Consider the following 22,995-nt stretch of genomic DNA (forward strand, 5'->3'; position numbering starts at 1 on the left):
TATTGCAATAAATGGCCTGGTCAGAAAGGGGGGCAAATCTCCTGGAGGTCAAGTGGTTAAAGTTGTTGTAAACCTCAGACATGAAATATGAAAAAAGCATATCTTTCTATAGTGTGCAATTGTCTCAATTAAGAACAATAGGTGTCATTTCTGTCTGCTGCCTCATTCTTCTGCTATCAAGCACAAATCACTTCTGACATGACACCAAGAGAAAAATGGTGACAGGGGAGGGATCTCCAGCAAATTGACAGCCTCAGCTGTGTTCCTGTGAGCTGTGTGGAGGAGGTGTGTTTCTTCCCTCCAATCAGATCTCAGAGCTCTCCCCACTGAGCTCTGCAGAGTGTAGCTTCAGCTCTTCGACGCTTGTTTCTGAACTCTCAGACAAGCCAGTGGCATCCCTAGGGGGGGGGGGGGGTGAGGGTGACACCATCACAGGGTGTGCAGGAGCAGGGTGCCAGCAGAGCTTCTGGGCTCTGTGAAGATCCTGGCCAGTTATTGGGGTGATCCCGGTTTCCCGACACAGTGACAGCTGCCCCCAATGTAGCAGTAAAATGAGTATCCCGGACCCGTGAAGATATGTATCCCCTGAAGCAACTGAGCATGTGCCAGTTTCAGGCCGAAGAAGCCAATCTCTGACTTTAGCACAGAGCTGCCACAGTTAACCCCTTACAGGCTGAAAACCGCTGAAGCTGATCCCGTGAATCACTATGGGTTGCAAGATCAGTTAACCCCATATAGGTCGAACCTATATGGGATTAACTGATCTTGCAAACCATAGAATTCCGCAGGATCAGCTTTAGCGGTTTGCAGCTTGTAAGGGGTTAACTGTGGCAGCTCTGTGCTAAAGTCAGAGATTGGCTTCTTCGGCCTGAAACCGGCACATGCGCAGTTGCTTCAGGGGATACATATCTTCATGGCATACCACTGCACAAGCACCGCTCCTTCCCCTCTGGAGGGGTGACACCACGTGTTACCACACTGGGTGACACCAACCCTAGGGACTCCACTGAGACGAGCTGTATAAATTCTGCACTTTGAACAGATGTAGAGAAGAGAAGACTGCAAACAAACAGATACAACGTACCTAGGAGGATTTGCTTCATCTCTGTGTATAACCTGAGGCCACCCACTGGGTAAGGGTTTACAACCACTTTAAAGTCTAAAAAAAATCCTAATAGTGCAAAAAATACCTTGTCAGAAATGAGCCCTCATAGTTCTTATTTTGGGGCAACAGATCAGTTACCCTTTTAGTTGAGTAAAATAGACTAAGGGTGAGTCTGAATCATTTAGCAAAAGACAGCTGGAAGGGCTGACACCACTCAGTCTACAAAAATGCCGCCTGTTGTCAGCCCACAATACAAAAATTTAGAGCTGAGTGTAATTCTGGCAGATCAAGTGGTATTCTCTTATACTCACAGTGTTTTTAAAGAGATAGAACATGGGGAAATGTGTATGTATTGCAGAGATGTACTATATACAGTGGGGAAAATAATTATTTGACCCACTGAAGATTTTGTAAGTTTGCCCACTTACAAAGAATTTTTTTAAAATAATTTTTATCATAGGTGTATTTTAAATGATAGAGACAGAATATCAACCAAAAATCCATAAAAACACATGATACATATATAATAAATTGAGTTGCAGTTCAGTGAGTAAAATATGTATTTGATCTCTTATCAACCAACAATAATTCTGGCTCCCACAGACTGGCTATGTGCTCATGTGGTACACAGATTAGTCCTGTCAGTTTAAGAAGGTGCTCATAATGACAACTCAATGTGTATAAAAGACACCTGTCCACAGAACCTCTTTCTTGAGCACCACCATGGGCAAGACCAAAGAGCTGTCAAAGGACATCAGGGACAAGATTGTAGACCTGCACAAGGCTAGAATGGGATACAAGACCATCAGCAAGAAGCTTGGTAAGGAGGAGACAACTGTTGGAGCGATTGTTCGCAAATGGAAAAAATACAAAATAACCATAAATCGCCCTCGGTCTGGAGCTCCATGCAAGATTTCGCCTTATAGGGTGAGGATGATCATCAGAAAAGTGAGGAATCAGCCCAGAACTACATGGGAGGAGCTTGTGATTGATATCAAGGCAGTTGGGACCACAGTCACCAAACAAACCATTGGTAGCACAATACGCCACCATGGACTGGAATCCTGCAGCGCCCGCAAGGTCCCTCTCCTCAAGAAGGCACATGTACAGGCCCCTCTGAAGTTTACCAGTTAACATCTAAATGATTCAGAGAAGGATTGGGAGAAAATTCTGAGGTCAGATGAGACCAAAACTGAGCTCTTTAGCTTTAACTTAAATCGCCGTGTTTTGAGTGGCTCAAGAAGAAGCACATTAAGGTCATGGAGTGGCCTAGCCAGTCTCCAGACCTTAATCCTATAGAAAATTCATGGATGGAGCTGAAACTTCCGAGTTGCCAAGCAACAACCAAGAAGCCTTAAGGATTTAGAGAACATCTTTAAAGAAGAGTGGACCAAAATCCCTCCTGAGATGTGTGCAAACCTGGTAACCAACTACAAGAAACGTCTTACCTCTGTGCTTGCCAACAAGGGTATCTCCACCAAGTACGAAGTCATGTTTTGCCTGGGGATCAAATACTTATTTTACTCACTGAACTGCAACTCAATTTATAACATTTGTATCATGTGCTTTTTCTGGATTTTTGATTGATATTGTTTCTACCATTTAAAATACATCTATGATAAAAATTATAGACCCTTTTATCTTTGTAAGTGGGCAAACATACAAAATCTGATTAAATAATTATGTTCCCCACTGTATATATATCTATATATATATACAGTGGGGATCGAAAGTTTGGGCACCCCAGCTAAAAATTTGTATTAATGTGCATAACGAAGCCAAGGAAAGATGGAAAAATCTCCAAAAAGCATCAAATTACAGATTAGACATTCTTATAATATGTCAACAAAAGTTAGATTTTATTTCCATCATTTACACTTTCAAAATAACAGAAAACGAAAAAAATGGCGTCTGCAAAAGTTTGGGCACCCTGCAGAATTTATAGCATGCACTGCCCCCTTTGCAAAGCTGAGACCTGCCAGTGTCATGGATTGTTCTCAATCATCGTCTGGGAAGACCAGGTGATGTCAATCTCAAAGGTTTTAAATGCCCAGACTCAGCTGACCTTGCCCCAACAATCAGCACCATGGGTTCTTCTAAGCAGTTGTCTAGAAAACTGAAACTGAAAATAGTTGACGCTCACAAAGCTGGAGAAGGCTATAAGAAGATAGCAAAGCATTTTCAGATGTTAATATCCTCTGTTCGGAATGTAATTAACCTCCTTGGCGGTATGATTCTTTCCGATTTTTGGTGCTGAAAGCGGTACCATTTTTTTGCATGGAAATATGTAGTTTTTTTTATTGTAGGCCTGTAATTCTTAGGAATAACTCACTGAAATCTGTCCGAACAAGAGTCTATTAAACATCCCGGGTATGATAAAATTTGAAACACGTAATCATAAATTTAAATTTAATAAATAATCATAAAAAATAATAATATAATAATAATACATTTAATTCAATAATATAATCAAACCGAAAACACTGAAATGTGAAATATAGCGCCAAGTTAGCACATTGCTGAGCAAAGTCGCAAAATCATTTTCAGTGTCTGATGACGAATTTCCCCACAAATCATTATCACTCAATTCTTCAAGTGGTTCTGATTTACTATCGCTGTTCTCTAGCTGGTCTAAAACCGCTTTTGACCTAAAGGGACGCTTTTTGGACGCCATGGACGTTTCTCAGTTTCCAGGCAGAAAGAACAGACAAAATGCAGGCAGGGCACAGGACAAAGCATTAGGGACAAGATGTATGTGAAATTGGTTGAGACAGCAATGTTTTACTATGTAAAATGTAAAAAAAAAAAAAAGACATTTTTTAAAATTTTTACATTTCCCACCGCCAGCGGCGCCCGTACGTCCCGACGTCACAGGGACAGGACACAGAAGCCGGATGCCGGCATCGGCCGGAGGAGATGGCCAGGGACGCTGCAGGGGACACATCGCGGGAGCGCAGGGTAAGGTAAGTGAAGACCAAATGCCGGAGCAGTGCCGCATGGTATTCCTGAGTGTAGCTCGGGGTTACCGTTTGTGGTACTGAAATGTTACCCCGAGCTACACTCGGGAATACCGCCAAGGAGGTTAAGAAATGGCAGTCATCAGGAACAGTGGAAGTTAAAGCAAGATCTGGAAGACCAAGAAAAATATCAGACAGAACAGCTCGCAGGATTGTGAGAAAAACAATTCAAAACCCACATTTGACTGCACAATCCCTCCAGAAAGATCTGGCAGACACTGGAGTTGTGGTACACTATTCCACTATAAAGAGATACTTGTACAAATATAGTCTTCATGGAAGAGTCATCAGAAGAAAACCTCTTCTACGTCCTCACCACAAAAATCATCGTTTGAACTTTGCAAATGAACATATCGACAAGCCTGATGCATTTTGGAAACAAGTTCTGTGGACCGATGAGGTTAAAATTGAACTTTTTGGCCGGAATGAGCAAAGGTACGTTTGGAGAAGAAGGGGCACAGAATTTAATGAAAAGAACCTCTGTCCAACTGTTAAGCATGGGGTTGGATCAATCATGCTTTGGGGTTGTGTTGCAGCCAGTGGCACAGGGAACAACTCACGAGTAGAAGGAAAGATGGATTCAATACAATTTCAGCAAATTTTGGATGGTAACTTGATGCCATCTGTGAAAAAGCTGAAGTTAAAGAGAGGATGGCTTCTACAAATGGATAATGATCCTAAACACACCTCAAAATCCAAGGGGGATTACATCAAGAGGCGTAAACTGAAGGTTTTGCCATGGCCTTCACAATCTCCTGATCTGAACATAATTGAAAATCTATGGATAGACCTTAAAAGAGCAGTGCGTGACAGACAGCCCAGAAATCTCAAAGAACTGGAAGACTTTTGTAAGGAAGAATGGGCAAAGATACCTCAAACAAGAATTGAAAGACTCTTGGCTGGCTACAAAAAGCGTTTACAAGCTGTGATACTTGCCAAAGGGGGCAGTACAAGATATTAACTCTGCAGGGTGCCCAAACTTTTGCAGACGCCATTTTTTTGTTTTCTGTTATTTTGAAAGTGTAAATGATGGAAATAAAATCTAACTTTTGTTGACATATTATAAGAATGTCTAATCTGTAATTTGATGCCTTTTGGAGATTTTTCCATCTTTCCTTGGATTCTTTATGCACATTAATACAAATTTTTAGCTGGGGTGCCCAAACTTTCAATCCCCACTGTATATATATATATATATATATATATATATATATATATATATTTTTTTTTTTTTTTTTTTTTTTTTTTTTAATTTGTCTTGACCTACACTTTAAAAATTAAATAACTTAGTTTAACCCCTTCATGAATTTTGCTGTAAACGTAACACTAACCTGCTATATAAACCTTACCTGAAACCCTAACATTAACCCTCCCTGTACTATAGCCCTCTCTGTAACCCTAGCACTATTCTACCCTACCTTATACTAGACTCACTGTCAGCCCTACATTAAATCTCCCTGTAACCTTCACCCTTTCTCTTTGTATAACCCCAAACTAACTCTCCCTGTAAGCCTAATATTAACCCAGCCCATAACCCTAACATTAATATACAATTGTAAGCAGGTGAAGTTAGCTGGCTGGCCACTAGATGGCTCTGTTCCCATTATAGCCTGTATAGAGGAAAGATACCAGCAAGTGTAGCTGGAGCCCTCCTATAGTGATGTCATGGGTGAGTCAGAGTCCATATAGAAGACTATTTGGGAGGACTGTGTGTGCCATTTCCCAAGTACCACCAGTAAAGTATAGCAACTCTATTTATGTGTGGACATTCCTTCCTTTGGGGATATAAAGGTCAATGGCTGCTAATATTGGGAGGAGGACTCTGGCATGAAGTGGGCACAAAATGGCAGAGGGTCATTGTTCTAGCAAGGAGAGAAGCAGGGCAGGGACTTGTACTCTTGGTGACAACCTCTAGCCCATTGTAAGCCCTCTTACACCCAGTAACCCCAACATTAACCCAGCCCTGAACCTCCTTTGTAAACATCAAACTAATCCTCCCTGTAGCCCTACCATTGGCTCTACCTGTAACCCTAAATCTAACACTCCATGCAGGGCTTTTTTTTCTCAGAGAGTAGTTGCAGGAACTTCCTCCTTTCAAATCATCTCATGTGTCCACCCCCTACCCACCTCTGAGCAACGTTCCTTGGTTCCACCCCCTACCCACCTGTGAGCACTGTTTCTTGGTTCCGCCCCATACCCACATCCCAGTATAGGTCCTTTTAGAGAATACAGAACTAAGTATAATTTTGTGGTGTTAAGTAATTTGTATGGAATTTGCTAATGATAACAAGAAAGGCAGTAAAATAGATCCCCTGAAGCCAACAACAACAGATCGACCCCAGGAACAATAGACTCCCAACAGCCGGAATCAATAGATCCCCCAACAGCCAGTAACAATAGACCCCCTCCTTCAACAGAAGATCCCTACCAGCAATGACTGACCCCCCAGCAACATAAGACACCCCCCAGCAACAATAGATTGGCCAGCAGCAATAGACTTCCCCAGCAACAATAGACCACCTGGCATAGACCCTCCTGCACCCCTTGCGATTATATACATTAATTGCTGGAGGTGCCGGGGACCACGCTCCCCCACGTTCCAGCTAAAAAAGAGCCCTGCCTCCATGTAACCCTCACACTATCCTACAATGAAACTCTAACAATAATCTACCCTGTAGTCCTAACAATAACCCATCCTGTAAACATCATACTGATTCAGGGGCGGACTGACCATTTGGAAACTCGGGCACTGCCTGAGGGCCCTGGGTCAGTAGGGGGCCCCATGAGATGCCCCTTGTACCTTTTTCATTGGCTTTTTTGAGTTTGGGCAAGGACACAGGGGCCCCATGTTCCACTATTGCCCGGGGGCCCCATGAGTTGTCAGTCCGCCCCTGTACTGATTACTCCAATAACCCTATCAACAACCCTCCCTTCAGCACTAACATTATGCCTCCCCATAACTGTAACATTACCCCACCTTTAGGTAACCTAACCACTTGTTTGCATACTTACCTCCTATGTTGGGATACCCTTTGTCAAAACCAATCTTCCCTCATCCAAAGTTTCAGGTGCTAGAACTTGCTGCTTTACCAGAACAGAGTTTACAACCATTCCTGGATTGCCCAGAAATACCTACCTAGAGAGGCCAGGATAGATGCAAACCAGAAAATGTCACCAAGCAATGGTGGGATAAACAGGATACTCCCCATTGCGTCCCCAAATGTTTCTTGGAGAGGGTCCATCATTGTCACATAATTTTTAGACCTCATTGGCTTAACAAAGAAGAGAGCACCTGGAAATTAGAAACATATTTATTATATTGTCTGTAGAAATAAATGTATAATAAACACATCATAATATTCTGTATTCAAACAAGGCAACTGTATACACTATATGGTAAAAAGTATAAGAAGGCTAAAATTATTGAGTTCAGGTGTGGTAACAGCTTGGTGAAGACCCTTTTTTTGTTCCAACATGACTGTACTAGACATGTGCACGCCGGAAATTTTCATTTAATTTCAGATGCATTTGTTCATTGAAGAATTTTGTTTCATCATATTGTTGAACTGATTCGTTTTTCGGAATTAATTTCCTATTTTCGGCATTTGTTTTGTATGTTGGTTAGTCCGGGCGGATTAGAAAAATGCAGCAGTTTTTCCAGAAGATTACTATATATTTAATATATTATGGAATTAGATGAATTTGGATTGGAAAAATTTGATATTTTTGTACGCTGGTCCAACCCACTAAGAGAAATGGCATGACCTGATTGGACAATACCGACTGGCATCATGTGCATCCAAGTTAACGAATGGAGCGAAATTTAGATCCATTCATTATCTGAGTCCAAAATATCGAATTAATTTGAAAATTGAATTATTCTCCCCATGGGCGCACACTACTATCGCATCACGTGATGGCATCTGATTGAAACTTATGCATTCATTAATTTAGTTACAACTTTTTTCGGATTCGTTGACATTCATTACTATGTCTATTCTGTATACATCCAAATCTCCCAAAATGAGATTTTCATGTAAAAAACAAATTGTAATGAAATGCACGTCTAGACTGTACCCTATTGTTCAAAGCCAACTCCATAAAAACATGGTTTGAAGAAAGGAAAAGGGAAGCAGAAAATGGAAGGGAAAATTGAAGGAAAAGGGAAAGGAAGGGAAAAGGAAAGACAGGAAAGGAAAAGTGAAGAAAAGGAAAGTGAAAGACAGGGAAGGGACAGGGAAAGGAAAGGAAAGGGCAGGGAAGGGAAGAGAAAGGGAAGGGAAGGAAAGGAAAGGGAAGCAGAAAATGGAAGAAAAAATTGAAGGAAAAGGGAAAGGAAGGGAAAAGGAAAGGCAGGGAAGGAAAAGGGAAGAAAAGGAAAGTGAAAGACAGGGAAGGGACAGGGAAAGGAAATGAAAGGGAAGGGAAAGGGAAAGGGAAGGGAAGAGAAAGGAAGGGAAAGGAAAGGGAAGGGAAAGTGAAAGACAGGGAAGGGAGGGGAAAGGAAAAGGGAAGAGGAAGGGAAGAAAAGGAAAGGACTTTACATTCAGTGAGTAGAATGGAGTAGAGAAGGGTTAGAACTTCTGTATGTTTTTGGTTTCAGACTGGCGATACCTTCTCTCACTATCTTGGCAGTCACCGGAATGGGAAGTGTGCACTGCAATGTCTTTAACAGGAACAAAAACTTCAATAAAGCACTTTATAGAAACCAATTTTGTATTTATGTGTTTCTTTTATTTCTCTGTACTGTGGAGGAAATATTGTTTCATGTGCCATTCTGATGTTAAAAGAGTTAACGATCTGGAGAATTGAACCATTTGTACAGAATGAAGTAGCAGTTGTCCTGGCAACCCGCCAAATTCTACTTTAGAGAAAAATCAATTTAGATCATGTACAGTACAAGGAAACAAAACAAATTAATTCTGCTGCTGCTACATCAATGTGATAAAAGATTTTCCAATGTAAGTGGAACAGAATCTAGGATCTTGACTCTGTAACCTATCACGTCTTTCTATTATCAGAGATGTTTATCGACAACCTCCTGGTGTACGTCTCTTTATAACAAGCACCCTCTGAAGCTGGAATATTGAACATAAGTATGAAAGAGTGCTTAAATGGAACTCATCGCAAATGTAGGCAATTCAAACTTATTTGAACTTTTACACAAAATAACTAGCTAAAGTGGTATTAAACCCAAAACCAAAAAATGTCAAATATTGCAACTTACCAAATCTTTAAATATGGTGGCTGTATTAGTTTTCCTTTTTAGTTTTTTTTTCTTTTTATTTACTTAGTGATCTGGCCAGTAACACACTTCCTGACTTACTGGGAAGATTTTCTAAAACTGGAGCACTCAGAATCTGGTGCAGCTGTGCATGGTAGCCAATCAGGTCCTAATTTCAGCTTGTTCAATTAAAATTTGACAATAAAATCTGGAAGCTGATTGTTTTCTATGCAGAGCTGCACCAGATTCTGCTCTCTCCACTTTTAGTAAATAATCCCAGTCTCCACTCTGGATGAAGGAGCAACAAAGACACCCTTGGAGAGCAGCATTGTAAGTCTGGGGAGATTTCACTGGACTTGTCTCACAAATTGAAGCCAAACTTCAGCTATCACTTTTCAAGCAGTTACAGAAAACAGCTTTTTTCCTTTGGAATAGAGGTTTTACATAAATTAATGCTGATCATTGTAAGCACCCCTGTCAGTGCTAAATGGTTTGTTTCAACCCTCCGACTGCCACTTTTGATGGACAGGTTGATCTGTTAAAGGAAGCTGGAAAAAACACAGACTTACTGGCAGGATTACCAGGTAAATATATTGGGGAAAAAAACTATAAAAAAAAAGAAAACTAATACAGTCACCATGTCTAGAAATTGGTAAGTTGCAATACAATAGATTTTTGTTTTTTGGGTTTATTACTGTTTTAACTAATGATAAAGGAGACTAAAAGGAACCATAAGCATTATACAGTGTTACCATATGATGCTAATACTTAGCATCATACAACAATGCTGCACCTTACAGCATTATAGAATGTTTTAGATCCTTTTTGGCACCCTAAATTTGATGGGTTATTTTGACTCAATGTACCCAGGTCCATAGTATAATGTCCATATCTTGCGGTGAAAAAGGGCATAAACCTTGACACAATTAGGTGCAAGTTTTTTCAATACATAGCATAAAGGAATTATTTGAATTGCTCCTCCCACTGTCCCTAACCCCTTTATATTGTTGTTGTAAGGAGATATATCTTTATACTGGCTCCATTTTGTATAGTGCCTCCATTTCTGGATATGTAAGCAATTCATTTTGATTCTTAGTTTCATTTCTTAACTGTCTTCTCATTTCTGTGTAAACGGATTCAGCTGATATGGTACCCCTCAGCCATTTGTAGTTTCTGTTCTTCACATATCTATATCGATGAGAGTATAGTGTTTCATTGGTTATCCTGACTGGAAACGTCTGTTGAGTTTCTGTATAACATTTCTTGTTGTGTATTAAACTTTCAGAGATACAGCTTTTACACTTTAGTGTCTGGAGCTTTATTTCTCCTGGATCCAGTGGTAGAGATAAGTGAGGACAGGTTGGGCTACAGACAGAAACTGATCCTATCAGTTGTATATTTAAAAACAACAAAGTGGTGGACAGTTATTTACCCAGTGCTGTTTATAAATGGTGCTTTATAAAGCACCATTGGATGGCCATTTCACCTGTTAATGTTGGTGAACAAAGCCATCACTGCATGCAATGCAATGTGTACAGAGCCGATCCCAGTGTCTCTGTATGTTGTGGCCACTGTTATTGTTCTTAGAAAGACCAATTGTAGTGGTGTTAGGTGTAAACAGTGTGTGTTTACAACTGAGAGCCCTCCCCTTGCTCTGTTGTTAGACTCATTCATTAGTTCCTGAGCAGTGTAGAGATCACAGCAGTAGCATATTCAGATAAAGTTTAGCCCTCTAACCCCCCTCATCTCCTACACACAGGGGTGTATTTACCACAAGGCAAACAAGGCATTTGCGTAGGGCAGCATTTTTCAGGGAGGCAGCAACGCCCCCCAGGAAGAAGGTACGGAAGAAGGGACACATGCGGCTTGGGGACCGGGTGGGATCTGAGAGAGGCTGCAGGCTCTGGGGCAGGGCCAGACTGACAACTCATGGGGCCCCCGGGCAATAGGGGATCATGGGGCCCCTGTGCCTTGCTCAAACTCAAAAAAGCCTATGAAAAAGGTACCAGGGGCATCTCATGGGGCCCCCTACTGACCCCGGGCCCTCGGGCAGTGCCCGAGTTTCCAAATGGTCAGTCCACCCCTGCTCTGGGGATGTCCAGAGCTGTGAATGTCAGTGTCTTTCTCTCTCTTGCTGGGAGGGGAGTGTCTGGGGTATGGGGGCAATGGTAGTGGAAGAGAAGGCTCTCTCGGGTGGGGGGTGTGAATTTTGTGTTGCCTAGGGCAGCTCAAAACCTAAATACACTTCTGCCTACACATCTGGTCTACACACTGTCTCTGTGGTCTGTATAGTAACCCTCATCTTCCTTGCCGGACGCTTACTAAATTATTATTATTATTATTATACAGGATTTATATAGCGCCAACAGTTTGCGCAGCACTTTACAGAATGAAGGCAGACATTACAGTTACAATACAATTTGGTACAAGAGGAAACAGAGGGCCCTGCTCATTAGAGCTTACAATCTAAGATGCCAACAAATGAAAATTCTGTTTTAAAAAAAAATATAAATTTCATCTGATTCCTCTTGTACCAAATTGTATTGTAACTGTAATGTCTACCTCAGGGGTGGACTGACAACTCAAAGGGCCCCTGGGCAATAAGGGATCATGGGGCCCCTGTGTCCTCGCTCACACCCAAAAAAGCCTATGAAAAAGCCAATGAAAGGTACCAGGGGCATCTCAAGGGGCCCCCTACTGACCCCGGGTCCTCGAGCAGTGCCTGAGTGCTCGAATGGTCAGTCCGCCCCTGTCTACCTTCATTTTGTAAAGCGCTGCCAAAACTTTTGGCGCTATATAAATCCTGTATACTAATATTAATGATTTTAGTACAGTGTTGCATGACCAGGTAATTTTCAGTCAAAGTATCACAGCACTGAAAACTGAAGAATGGCCTAATAATGAAGAAGTATTTAAGTGGTTAAAGCAGAAATTTACTTTAGAATTAAAACTGCACAGTCCCACCCTTCTTAGGCTGGCCATACATTATACAATTATCTGGAGATTTTTGGTTTAGATTTACCAAAAACCAAATAATAGGAGGACAAACCTAAACAACACTTTCAGTTGTATCCAATTAGGCAGGCCCTTGCACTACACAGTTAAAGGTAAATCTAAAGGAAATTGGGCAGAAAATTAAATTGGAAGATAATTGTATAATGTATGGCCAGCCTTAGCCACTCAACCAACCTCAATCAGGTGTCTACTACTACCATTTTATGTTGCCTTCTGCAGTGTTTACAGCATCAGTGCATAAATCTTGCCCTTGTCTTCATAGTAACATAGTACAACAAATGGGAAATCTTGACAATATGTGGGCAACAAACAGGAAATTGTGACGATACAATATGTGGGCAACAGGTAGGCATCAATGACAAAGTGAGGGCAATGAATGGGCAATTGTGATAAAAGACAGGCAGAAAATGGGTAATTGTGACAATATGTGGGCAACAAATGTGCCACAGTGACATAAATGGTGAAAATAAAAGAATAATTGGAGTTCTTTCTAGCCCACCAACCTACCCACTTTCCTTATCTTTCTGGGGTGCAGCAGAGAGACACCGACAGTCTATACTTACCAGGACAGTGTAAAGAACCAAATGCTGCTGCAGTAAATGGAGTCTGTTCTTAAAAACACATGACGTATGTAGTGTGACAGTAGGCAGGTAAATTCACCTGGTTGTGTCCAGGATGGCAGGTACATTTGTCCTAGATTCAGGCTCTATGTGGATTTGTTCCACTAGGGGAAGTGCTGGGCCCATCAGCAGTGAGGTAATGAGCCCAGCTGAAGGTAGTGGGCTCATTAGTGCCTTTATAAAACTTCCCAGCCTGCATAGGGAGTTCTGTGCCTGAGTAGACTGGGGAACATCATATCTGTCTGTGCGATGTGACAAACGCCTGTGTGGCCAACCTCTAAATAACAGGGAGAGAGGGACTGGGTGTAGCACAAGGTTGCACCTAGCTGATAGCGAGGGAAGCTGTGTGTATAGTAAGTGGCCAAGGTGGCAAGGATTTTTGTTCATGTTTCTTATTGTTTTAATGTTTTTCCTCTTGCAAATATTGTAAATAAACCACACCTTTGTTTTCTCACCTAAACTTCTGTTTGCTGTGCCCGTTTTTGTGTTGTGAACTCATCCAGGGGGTCACACACACACCCGTTGCCGAGCAAACCCCGTTACAGTAGCCATAGAGAGTGGTGATGCTGGTATTACTCCTATCAGCCTAAACACAGCTGAGTTGGATTAAAATCCAGGCCGCCTAAAGAATTGGCAGACAAACTCTGGGAGGGATCTGGAGAGATCTTAGGTATGGTTACTGTGCAGGCGTGGGCTGCATTTTCTAAGATTTCTGCACCAAGGTTTTTCAATGCCACCATTGGAAAGAGTTTAGTAGCCACATGGGTAAGCATTTTAGCTCATAAGTAATTAGGAAGTCAAGAATGGAGCTGGGTAGATTTGATTCTAAAAAAACACGATGCTAGACATACTGTATATCTTAGCTAAGGAGAAAATAACGCGAAATATAAAAACACTGCTCACCAATGATAAATGTTGCCGCAAAGCCCAGTGGAGCATGAACCCAGGCAAGTCCTCTTGTAGGAAGATAGACGATCTCCGCTGTTCCATTAATATAGGCACCACCAACCCATGTAGCTGTTTAAAGTAGAGAAAAGAAGAAATGATTACGCAGATCATGTTAGAATGACCTAATTATTTGTACTGGAATTTTCAGTGGATCAACCTAACTTACCTTACTTATCATACCTGTTTTGTATGCGTAGTAGAGAGCAGACTGCTTCTAATCTAGATAGATAATATCTACATTGCTTTGTAAATTGTGCACCTTTCGTTCCCTGTCCATAGACTTTAATTTTGTGATAATATTGTTCAATGTGATGTTAGATGTCCTGGCCAATTTTATGAAGTTACAGTAAAGTGTGGAAAATGTACAGTATTTCATTTGTTGACATTCCTTCATTCTGGAATATTAATGCCTATGGCTAGGGATGCCTTGAGCAGGTCTACAGCCAGGAGTTTGACACAATATGGCAAAAGGGTTTCATCTACCAGCAGGTATGTAGTTGTCCTATCCAAAAAGAAGAGGGGCGGGGACTTTGTCAGTTTGGTACCAACACACAGCCAATCAAGGGTCCCCTTATCTTATGGACATGCAAGCATTTACACAATCTTAAAAAGCTAGTAAAAAGCTTTAACCTAAGTTCCCATTGAGCTCTGTAGGTGCAGTCACTGGGGAGCAATTCGTTGTCAAAATTCGCAATGGAAGCAGTGAATGATGAAGAAAGGTCTCAGCACTCATCTCTCATTGGAGATTAGAACCCTGGAAGGTTTTTCAGGCATTGCTAGCAGGGTAAGGGGAGCTACAGAAAGAAAATAAAAGTAAAACTGAAGAGCTTCCAAAGCAAATTTAGGAATTAATTACCCCATAGTGCCTGTATCTACAGAAGCCAATAGGGTTTGTTTTAGTCCTCCTTCTCGCAGATGCTTAAGCTCATACAATGTAAATTCCAGTGTATTTAGTTCAGGTGCTGTGTACAAATGCTTTAAACATAAATGGCTGTTTGCAGCTGTACGGGCATATGCAAAAGTAGAAAATTTTGTATTTTTTTATACATCTGTACATATACATAAGTACAGTCGCGCACATTAATTCATGTCTATGAGCAGCAGTGCATAGTACCCAAGCTTTCCAGGCAGTGGAAATACATCTGAAATGCAACATACTGTTCATCAAGTCTTTGACTTCTTGAGCCGGGTGTATGTGCTGATATCTCTCCCAAATGAGAGGAGTACTACGCATTTGGAGGGGTTGGTCTATGGCCTCAGTGCACCCATAATCTTCAGGACCCATTTTGAAAGCTAGTAAGTGTTTCACCAGCAGTTGATGCTAGTTGGTCCAACAAATGATGATACTTGTCAATGTCCAAGGGGGTCATGGCGGCTTGCAGCTGGGCACATATAGCTTCCACTGCTGGTTGGGACCTCGTGATGCAGTGTTTGGGGATGACATAAAGATCTGTGAGGATCCTGTGGTTTGGCAGCTAGACAGGAGCCATCCCCAGGTTGACGAGGTGGACCAGTGCCAGGCCCGGTGAACTTTGGACAGGGTACAAGCTATCAGCTACTCCCCCGCCATCTCAAGATTTCTGTGGGGCTCTACAATAACTATGGCACCCCATAGCTTCTTGTGCCCCTGATAGGCAAGGCAACAACTTCTTGGGCAACGACTTCTTGGAGGGAAGCCAGAGGCAGCTCCTGCTCGGTGGCATGCGGACAACACCTACTCATTCCAGCTGCCATTTTGCCCCCCAATTGTTGAGCTTCATAGCCCTGCATTGAGCCACACTGCCTTTAAGCCGCAACTTTGTTTGCCATTGCCAAGCAGCTCCACTTCCACCAGCAGATGAGGCAAAGTTCAGATCTTTAGAACATTCATGCCCATGACCATGGATACCAAGGATAAGGCTGAGCTGTGGGTGACCACTACTTCAACTCGTTCCACCACTTGGTCAGCACTCTCCAGCTTCACTCCAAAAGGGAGATGCTAGACTCATTAAATTTGGGCACTAGAGCTAGGGCTGCTCCCATTGGTGCCATGGTGACGTCCATGACAGCTGCTGAATGGGGCATATCCTGTCAATTACGCCAAATGGAGGCTGGGGGGCAGGTGGTAGGCACCCCGGATGGAAGGAACGACACACACAATGGTTAAAATTGCAGGAAATGTATTGTCAAAAATGTTCCAATATACAGTAACAGAATCTATGCAGCAGTGCAGAACTGGCAGCAACACCCACAGAAGGTTATAAAATACTTCCAGAAAGCAATGCACGGAGACTGACAGCACCTGGTGCAGGGAGCAGCTGAGAAGCAGTAGGCAGCAATGAATTAGTAGTAGGTTCCAAGCAGCTCTGAAGACCATTTCCATGCTGTCCCTCCTGTTCTGGAACCTCTCTTTCACACTAGGCACACTCTCTCTCCAGCGAGTTCCTGTCCCTAACCTACCCACACACCAACTGCAGTGAGCACTGCCCTCACTAAAGATGACCTCGGGGTCAACCGAGTGGCAGCATCTGATCGGTTGGCAGCCACCCGATGACACATATGGAGGACTAAGGAATGTGCACTCTTCCTGTCCTCCAGGGTGGTTGCGACACCTGCCTACAAGTGGGGCTATGTTAGTAGCATGGGACAAAAGTTCAACAGCAGATTTCTATCATAGATCCATTATAATGGCCCAAAATATGGATAGATAGATAAACAGATAGATAGATAGATAGATAGATAGATAGATAGATAGATAGATAGATAGATAGATAGATAGTAAAGCAGGCACATCGATGGATTCAGATCTTTCTCCTTAGCATAGTTTTCCTTCTACATATTTTAATATTAATTAATAATATTAATGATGCTACATGTTTTGTTGTATGTTTTTAATATTAAGCATACAATACAGTGAAGCGCTCTAATCTAACAAACAATCATTCAATGTATATATCAAATACCTCAAAGTGGATTATATAAACTGCATAAATGTAATATGTGTAAAGAGTCTCATACACAGTTCAATAAACACAAAGTAAATACCCATGACAAAATTAACAAAAATGTCCGTGTTCAAAGAATCTTCCTCAAACTCTTCCACCAACAGAGAGGAGCTCTTCACTGTATTATATATTAATTGTCTCATGTACAATTATGGTGATTGCACTGTTTGGTGGTAGCAGGTCTATATTCATATAAATCCGTTTTATATGTTAAATTTTTTTTTTTTTGTGGTAGTGTGTACAGCACATTAATAGTGCGGGATTATCTTTACACTATAATGTTTTTAATAGCTCTTGTGACAATAACTAGTAGGTGTTCCTATCGACCCTTGTGCATTGGCTTGGTTCTTTTCTATCATCTCAGGCATTGATGTGGCTTGGCTACTCTTGCTGGGCTGCATGGGATACATTTTAAGATAACAGTTTACTGTTTAAATCTTTGTTTGTATCTTAGTTGGTTTTCAGTGAGTCAGGTAGTGGTTTTAGACTGTAATTTGGCCTTTCAAGATGCAACTTTTAGGGCGTCTGTTATTTCATGTTCTGAACAAATGTCTAAGCAGAGCTTACCTTCTGTGAAATGCACATGGCTATATAATCAATAGATCCAGAGTTACAGGCAGCTGAAGTTGCACGCAAATTTCTAATTTTTCCACTTCTCAAGCCTTCCTATTGGTCAGTGAGTAAGAATAACCATTAAGAATATGGTGATAAGGGACAGCAGGAATCAAAAGCCTGCCAACCAAATCAATGCATAGCGTATATAAGGCTATATTTGCACTATACACCAGCAGTTCTGTATTTGTCATTAATTGAGTAATAATCCTCTTATTTTTGAGATATGTAATGGAAGGAGAGTTTTGACTGCTTTCTGTTTTAATAAGGCTCTACTATACTATTGATCAGTGAAGAAAAGCTCTCATGTCAAAGCATCCTTTCTCAACCAGGGTTCTATGGAATCCTAGGGTTCCTCCAGAGATTGCTTGTGGGTCCTTGAGCTGTCAGCAGTGTCAACCTCAACATGTGGGGCACTTCTACACTGCCCATCAATATAAGCTGGTACTTTTCCACTTATCCCAAAAGTAAGGGTGGCACTTTTACACTGATCAACATGTAAGATGCTACCTTTCAAGTGTCCTCCAATTTAAGGGCATACTACAGGTTTTACTGTCTGTGTTTCAGTTATTGAACATTATTAATATGTTTTTGTGTCAAGATAATTTATGTATTTATTTATTTTTATTTATAATTACTGAAAATACAGTTTATTTGTCTTACGGAGGGGAGAGTTGCTAAAAATGTTCTCTGGGTGAAATAGAAATGATTACACCACATTTTTAATTTGTTATCTACAATTTACTCATCAATGTAATATACCCTAGCCGTAGATATATGATATTATTTTTAGCAGGGGTTCCCTATAAACCTAAAAGTTATTTCAATGGTTCTTCAAGCATAATATGGTTGAGAAAAGCTGCATAAAGGGTCAATAGACAGGCTCAGTGGTTAAAAGGAGTAAACCAAACTGCCCTGTTATAAGAAAAGAGATCTACATATATCTGCAGCTGACATTATCTCTGCATCTATTGATCACTCTGACATGCAATTCTCAATGAATAACCTCCACTTATGTATTTTTTTTTCAAAGGTTCATTTGGAATTACAAATGTCTGAGATGGTTTTACTTGAAATATAAAATATCTATTAAATTTTTTGTGATGCAAGATCCATTTGGATTTTTATGTGGTCACTAGTGTAACTAGAAATCTAACTTTTAAAATTGAAAACTTAAGCTTATATATATAATATTGAAAACTTAAGCTTATAAGTAATAAGTAAATATAAATAAATAAATTATATAAATATATGTATATATATATATATATTATTTATTTATATTTACTTATTACTTATAAGCTTAAGTTTTCCATATTATATATATATACTGTATATATATATATATATATATATATATATATATGTATGTATATATATATATATATATATATATTATGATGCAATACTATATTTCATAGTATATAATATAAAACTGGATATCAGCTATTATTTAGTATAATACATTTCCATAGTAATCAGTAAACTCCTGCCATGGTCTCTTGGTGGACTAGTAACTTTACAAAAAATATAAAGAAAGAAATGTAAAACTTGTATTAGTCACATTCAGTATTTAGTATGCAATATTTGTCAGAAGTGTTTTCCTTTAAACTTTTCAGATTTTTCTTAAAGCACTTTTCTGATGAATATATTTGTCACAATTACCTTATCTATAAATCAAGTGATGATCTTACCAGTAGTTGTAAAGAGCCCCACAAGCATGTTCAGGTTTCTTCCTCCAACAATAGCTACCTCCGTCTCCTTTTTGTTCTTCTCATTCCTTTTGGCTTTCCAGGCTGCCCAGAGACCAGTGACCAAAGTCATTGCATAGAAAATGATGACAGCTATCAGCCCAGGAACATTGAGTGCCATTATTCCTCACAAGAATTTGTCCAATAATTCTTTGCAGTCTTGATAAGTTTAGGGGAGCAAGTCTCCTTTACTGACAAGTCTTACAGCAAGAAATTCTTTGCATTTCCAAATACACACAGCTGATCTATATATTGGCTCACCATATGGTACAATAATGCTGTGTCAGCTCCAAGGATGGACCTCCTGTACTCTTGTAGAAAGGGAAAAAAAAAAAAACTTTTTCTTGTCCCTCCAACAACAACTTGCCAGAGAGGAGGTGTTTGGCTTCTTTCCAGAGGCTTCATTCACATGTTAGAGAAGAGAAAAGCTTGTATGCTCAATTTATGTTTATCCCTGTCCTTTTCTTCTCACTTTCATTCAACTTTACTTTGGGCAGTACAGGCTAAGTCATTTTAATTTACTTAAGTACCAAAAATGGGAATTTAGTTGTGGATCCACAATGCTTGCAACCAGCCTCTTAGCTTCTACCCTTCCAATTAGTAAAGAGACGCTGTCTCCTTGCTCATTTAGGTCACTGATACCCACCATGTTTTACCGGTGACACCCCTGGTGATGCATACTTCCCCAAGGCATAGAGTCTAAGTGACAGCTTTGTTTTAGTCAAACTGGTGACCTTAGTGGCGCCCAGGCTATTTTGCTGCTGCTGTCACCAGGTCATGGTCCTCTGGCTTGACCCAACAAGGAGTCAAACAAGTAGAGTGGCTACATTGAGGAGACAGAACATAATGAGGCAACAGTTGGGTGTCTGGGTAGAGCAGAAGTCAGATGATTGCCCAGGTTGGACTTCAGAGGCAATAGCCCTTTAGATATAGTACCATTTTTTCAGGTCTTTGAGCAGCCAATTCTATCCTACAGTCATCTGGTATTTAGGTTGGCCCTTTACTGTAGTCTATTATTATCCATAGGATTGTTTTATATCTGTCTTGCTTATGCAGTGTATTGGTGGATGGGTTATTAGATCAGGCAGGGTCTGGAGGGTAGGGGGCTTTTTGGGGGGATTTTTTTCTGTGGGGTTGTTGAGAGGTGGTTGCGATGTTGGAGGAGGGGGGTTGGTCTCTAGGAGTGGAGCGAGTGCAGTGGACATGCACTGGGGCATATTGGGTACCTTCCCTGGTACCATCTTGGGAGTGCTCATTGTGGGAGGTTTCCCCCCTATAAGAGAGGTAGGGGGTTTCATGGTCGGGAGTGGTTCCTGGATCCCCGATGCAATGTGTTTTTATTCTGTATGGTTTAATGATTTACAGGCACACTGCTATATATCTTACTACAGACCCCTAAATTCTGCTGCGTTACTACTGACCCCTGAACACTGCTATATATCTTACTACAGACCCCTAAATTCTGCTGCATTACTACTGACCCCTGAACACTGCTGTATATCTTACTACAGACCCCTAAACTCTGCTGCGTTACTACTGACCCCTGAACACTGCTGTATATCTTACTACAGACCCCTAAACTCTGCTGCGTTACTACTGACCCCTGAACACTGCTGTATAACTTACTACAGACTCAAAAAACTCTGCTGTGTTACTACTGGCCCCTGAACTCTCCTGCATTACTTATTACTGACCACTAAACTCTGCTGCTCTGCTTCTTTACACACTCCTGACCCTTGCACTCTGTGCTGTACACACACCTGACCCCTGCACATTATATGTTACACACTGCTGAACTGTGCACTCTGTGTGTTACGTGGTAGTGACCCCTGCGCTCTTTGCATTATTTACTCTTGACCCCTCTCTCTGTGCAATACACATTCCTGTCCCTTGCACTCTGTGCAATACACAGTCATGATTCCTTCTCTCTGTGCATTGCATAATCCTTGTACTTTCTTGCTCCTGACTCATGCACTCTATATGTGTTACACACCGTTTACCCTTGCACTTTGTGCATTAGGCACAACTGACCACTGCACTCTGTGCATTATGTATTTCTGACCCATGCACTCTGTGTGTTGCTTACTCCTGACCCCAGCACTATGTGTTACACACCTCTGAACTCTATGCATCACACACCTATGAAGCCTGCACTCTGTGCATTATGTATTTCTGACCCATGCACTCTGTGTGTTGCTTACTCCTGACCCCAGCAATATGTGTTACACACCCCTGAACTCTATGCATCACACACCTATGAAGCCTGCACTCTGTGCATTACTTACTCTTGATCCCCACACTCTGTGCATTACACACTACTGACCCCTGAACCCTGTGCGTTATGCACTCCTCACCCGGAGAAGACTAGGCTTAGGTTTAATTTAACCATACCCCCTTAAACCTCTCCCATTGCACAATTTAGCCAAAACCACCAATAGTCTTGGTGTGCTAAGCATGATTCATCATTCCTCTTCTCAGAGTACCCGAATGGGGGTATAGTTTTGTGGTTGTGGTTAAAAGTGGTCAGTAAGGTGTTCCCAAATTTATTTTTAAAAATCCGGTAAACTTACGTAGGCCTCTTGCACACTGCTCCCTGGAAACGCTCATTTTTCAAGCATACAGTCGTTTTCTTTTACTGATCTAAATGTAGTCCATTGTTTTCAATGTGCCTGTACACACAGGCGAGTGAACATGCCCTGCGTATTAATTAGTAAAAAAAAAAACAGAAATCTGAGTTGCCAGTCAGTATTTTTATATGTATACTTGCAAATACATGAAATTCACTCAAATGCCATGTTTCCTGCTTGTGTCTGCATACTTGCAAATACGTGCAAATATGCGCAAGTGATATACAGCCCATCCTTGCGTATTTTTTCTGCCAGGAATGTCTTATGCTCATGAATCAGTATAGTGTGCAGGAGGCCTTAAAAGTGCAGTTGTGGCCATATCGGGCAAACTAAAGTATTTGCATTTTCTAAACAAACAGTAAAAGCACTTTAAACCACTTGCCCTACTGAGGATTTACCCACCTTCCTGACCAGGTCATCTTTTGCGTTATGGAGCTGCGTTGCTTTAACTGACAATTGCGCGGTCATGCAACGGAGCACCCAAATGAAATTTAAGTCCTTTTTTTCCCAGGAATTGAGCTCTCTTTCGGTGGTATTTGATCGCCTGTGCATTTTTTATTTTTTGTGCTATAAATAAAAAGACTGACAATTTTGAGAAAAAAAAATACAATTTTGACTTTTTGCTATTAAACAAGTCCAGTAAAAAAAATTTTTAAATCAAATTTCGCTATAAATTTAGGCCAAAATGTATTCTGCGACATGTCTTTGCTAAAAAAAAATCCCAATACGTGTAAATTAATTGCTTTACATGAAAGTTCTAGTGTTTACAAATGGTGGTATAGATACTGGAATTTTTTTTTTTACTTTTAATTTTTGCTAGTAATGGTGGTGACCAGCGACTTATAGCAAGACTGCGGTGGGTATTCTGACGCTGGGGGGGACTGACTTGGTGTCACTGACATCCCCAGTGACACCAATACAGTGATCAGTGCTAAAAAAAAGCACTGACACTACTTATGGCACTGGGCAGAAAAGGTTAACTGTGTTCTGTGTGCTGTTTTACTTGGGACTGTGCACAGCCATCCAAAGCAGTGTGCATGAGCTGACAGGGAGGAGAACTGTTTTGTTTACAAACAGTTCTTCTCCCCGTCG

General features: G+C 41.0%; 1 protein-coding gene across 1 annotated transcript in view; it reads right to left on the bottom strand.

The window, feature by feature from the left end:
• The window catches only part of LOC149443482 (high-affinity choline transporter 1-like), a 46,654-nt gene extending 27,051 nt beyond the window's left edge, over positions 1-19,603 (bottom strand). The window contains exons 1-3 of the mRNA XM_089655635.1: positions 19,220-19,603; positions 13,885-13,998; positions 7,259-7,414 (exon numbers count right to left, since the gene is read on the bottom strand). Coding sequence (XP_089511761.1) covers positions 7,259-7,414; positions 13,885-13,998; positions 19,220-19,397 — 448 coding nt within the window. The 5' untranslated portion in view covers positions 19,398-19,603. The remainder of the gene's footprint in view (positions 1-7,258; positions 7,415-13,884; positions 13,999-19,219) is intronic.
• Between the last annotated feature and the right edge of the window lie 3,392 nt (positions 19,604-22,995).

Source organism: Staurois parvus, unplaced genomic scaffold (assembly GCF_062004578.1).
Source record: "Staurois parvus isolate SC_StPar_1 unplaced genomic scaffold, SC_StPar_1.0 ptg000858l, whole genome shotgun sequence".
Classification (NCBI taxonomy): domain Eukaryota; kingdom Metazoa; phylum Chordata; class Amphibia; order Anura; family Ranidae; genus Staurois; species Staurois parvus.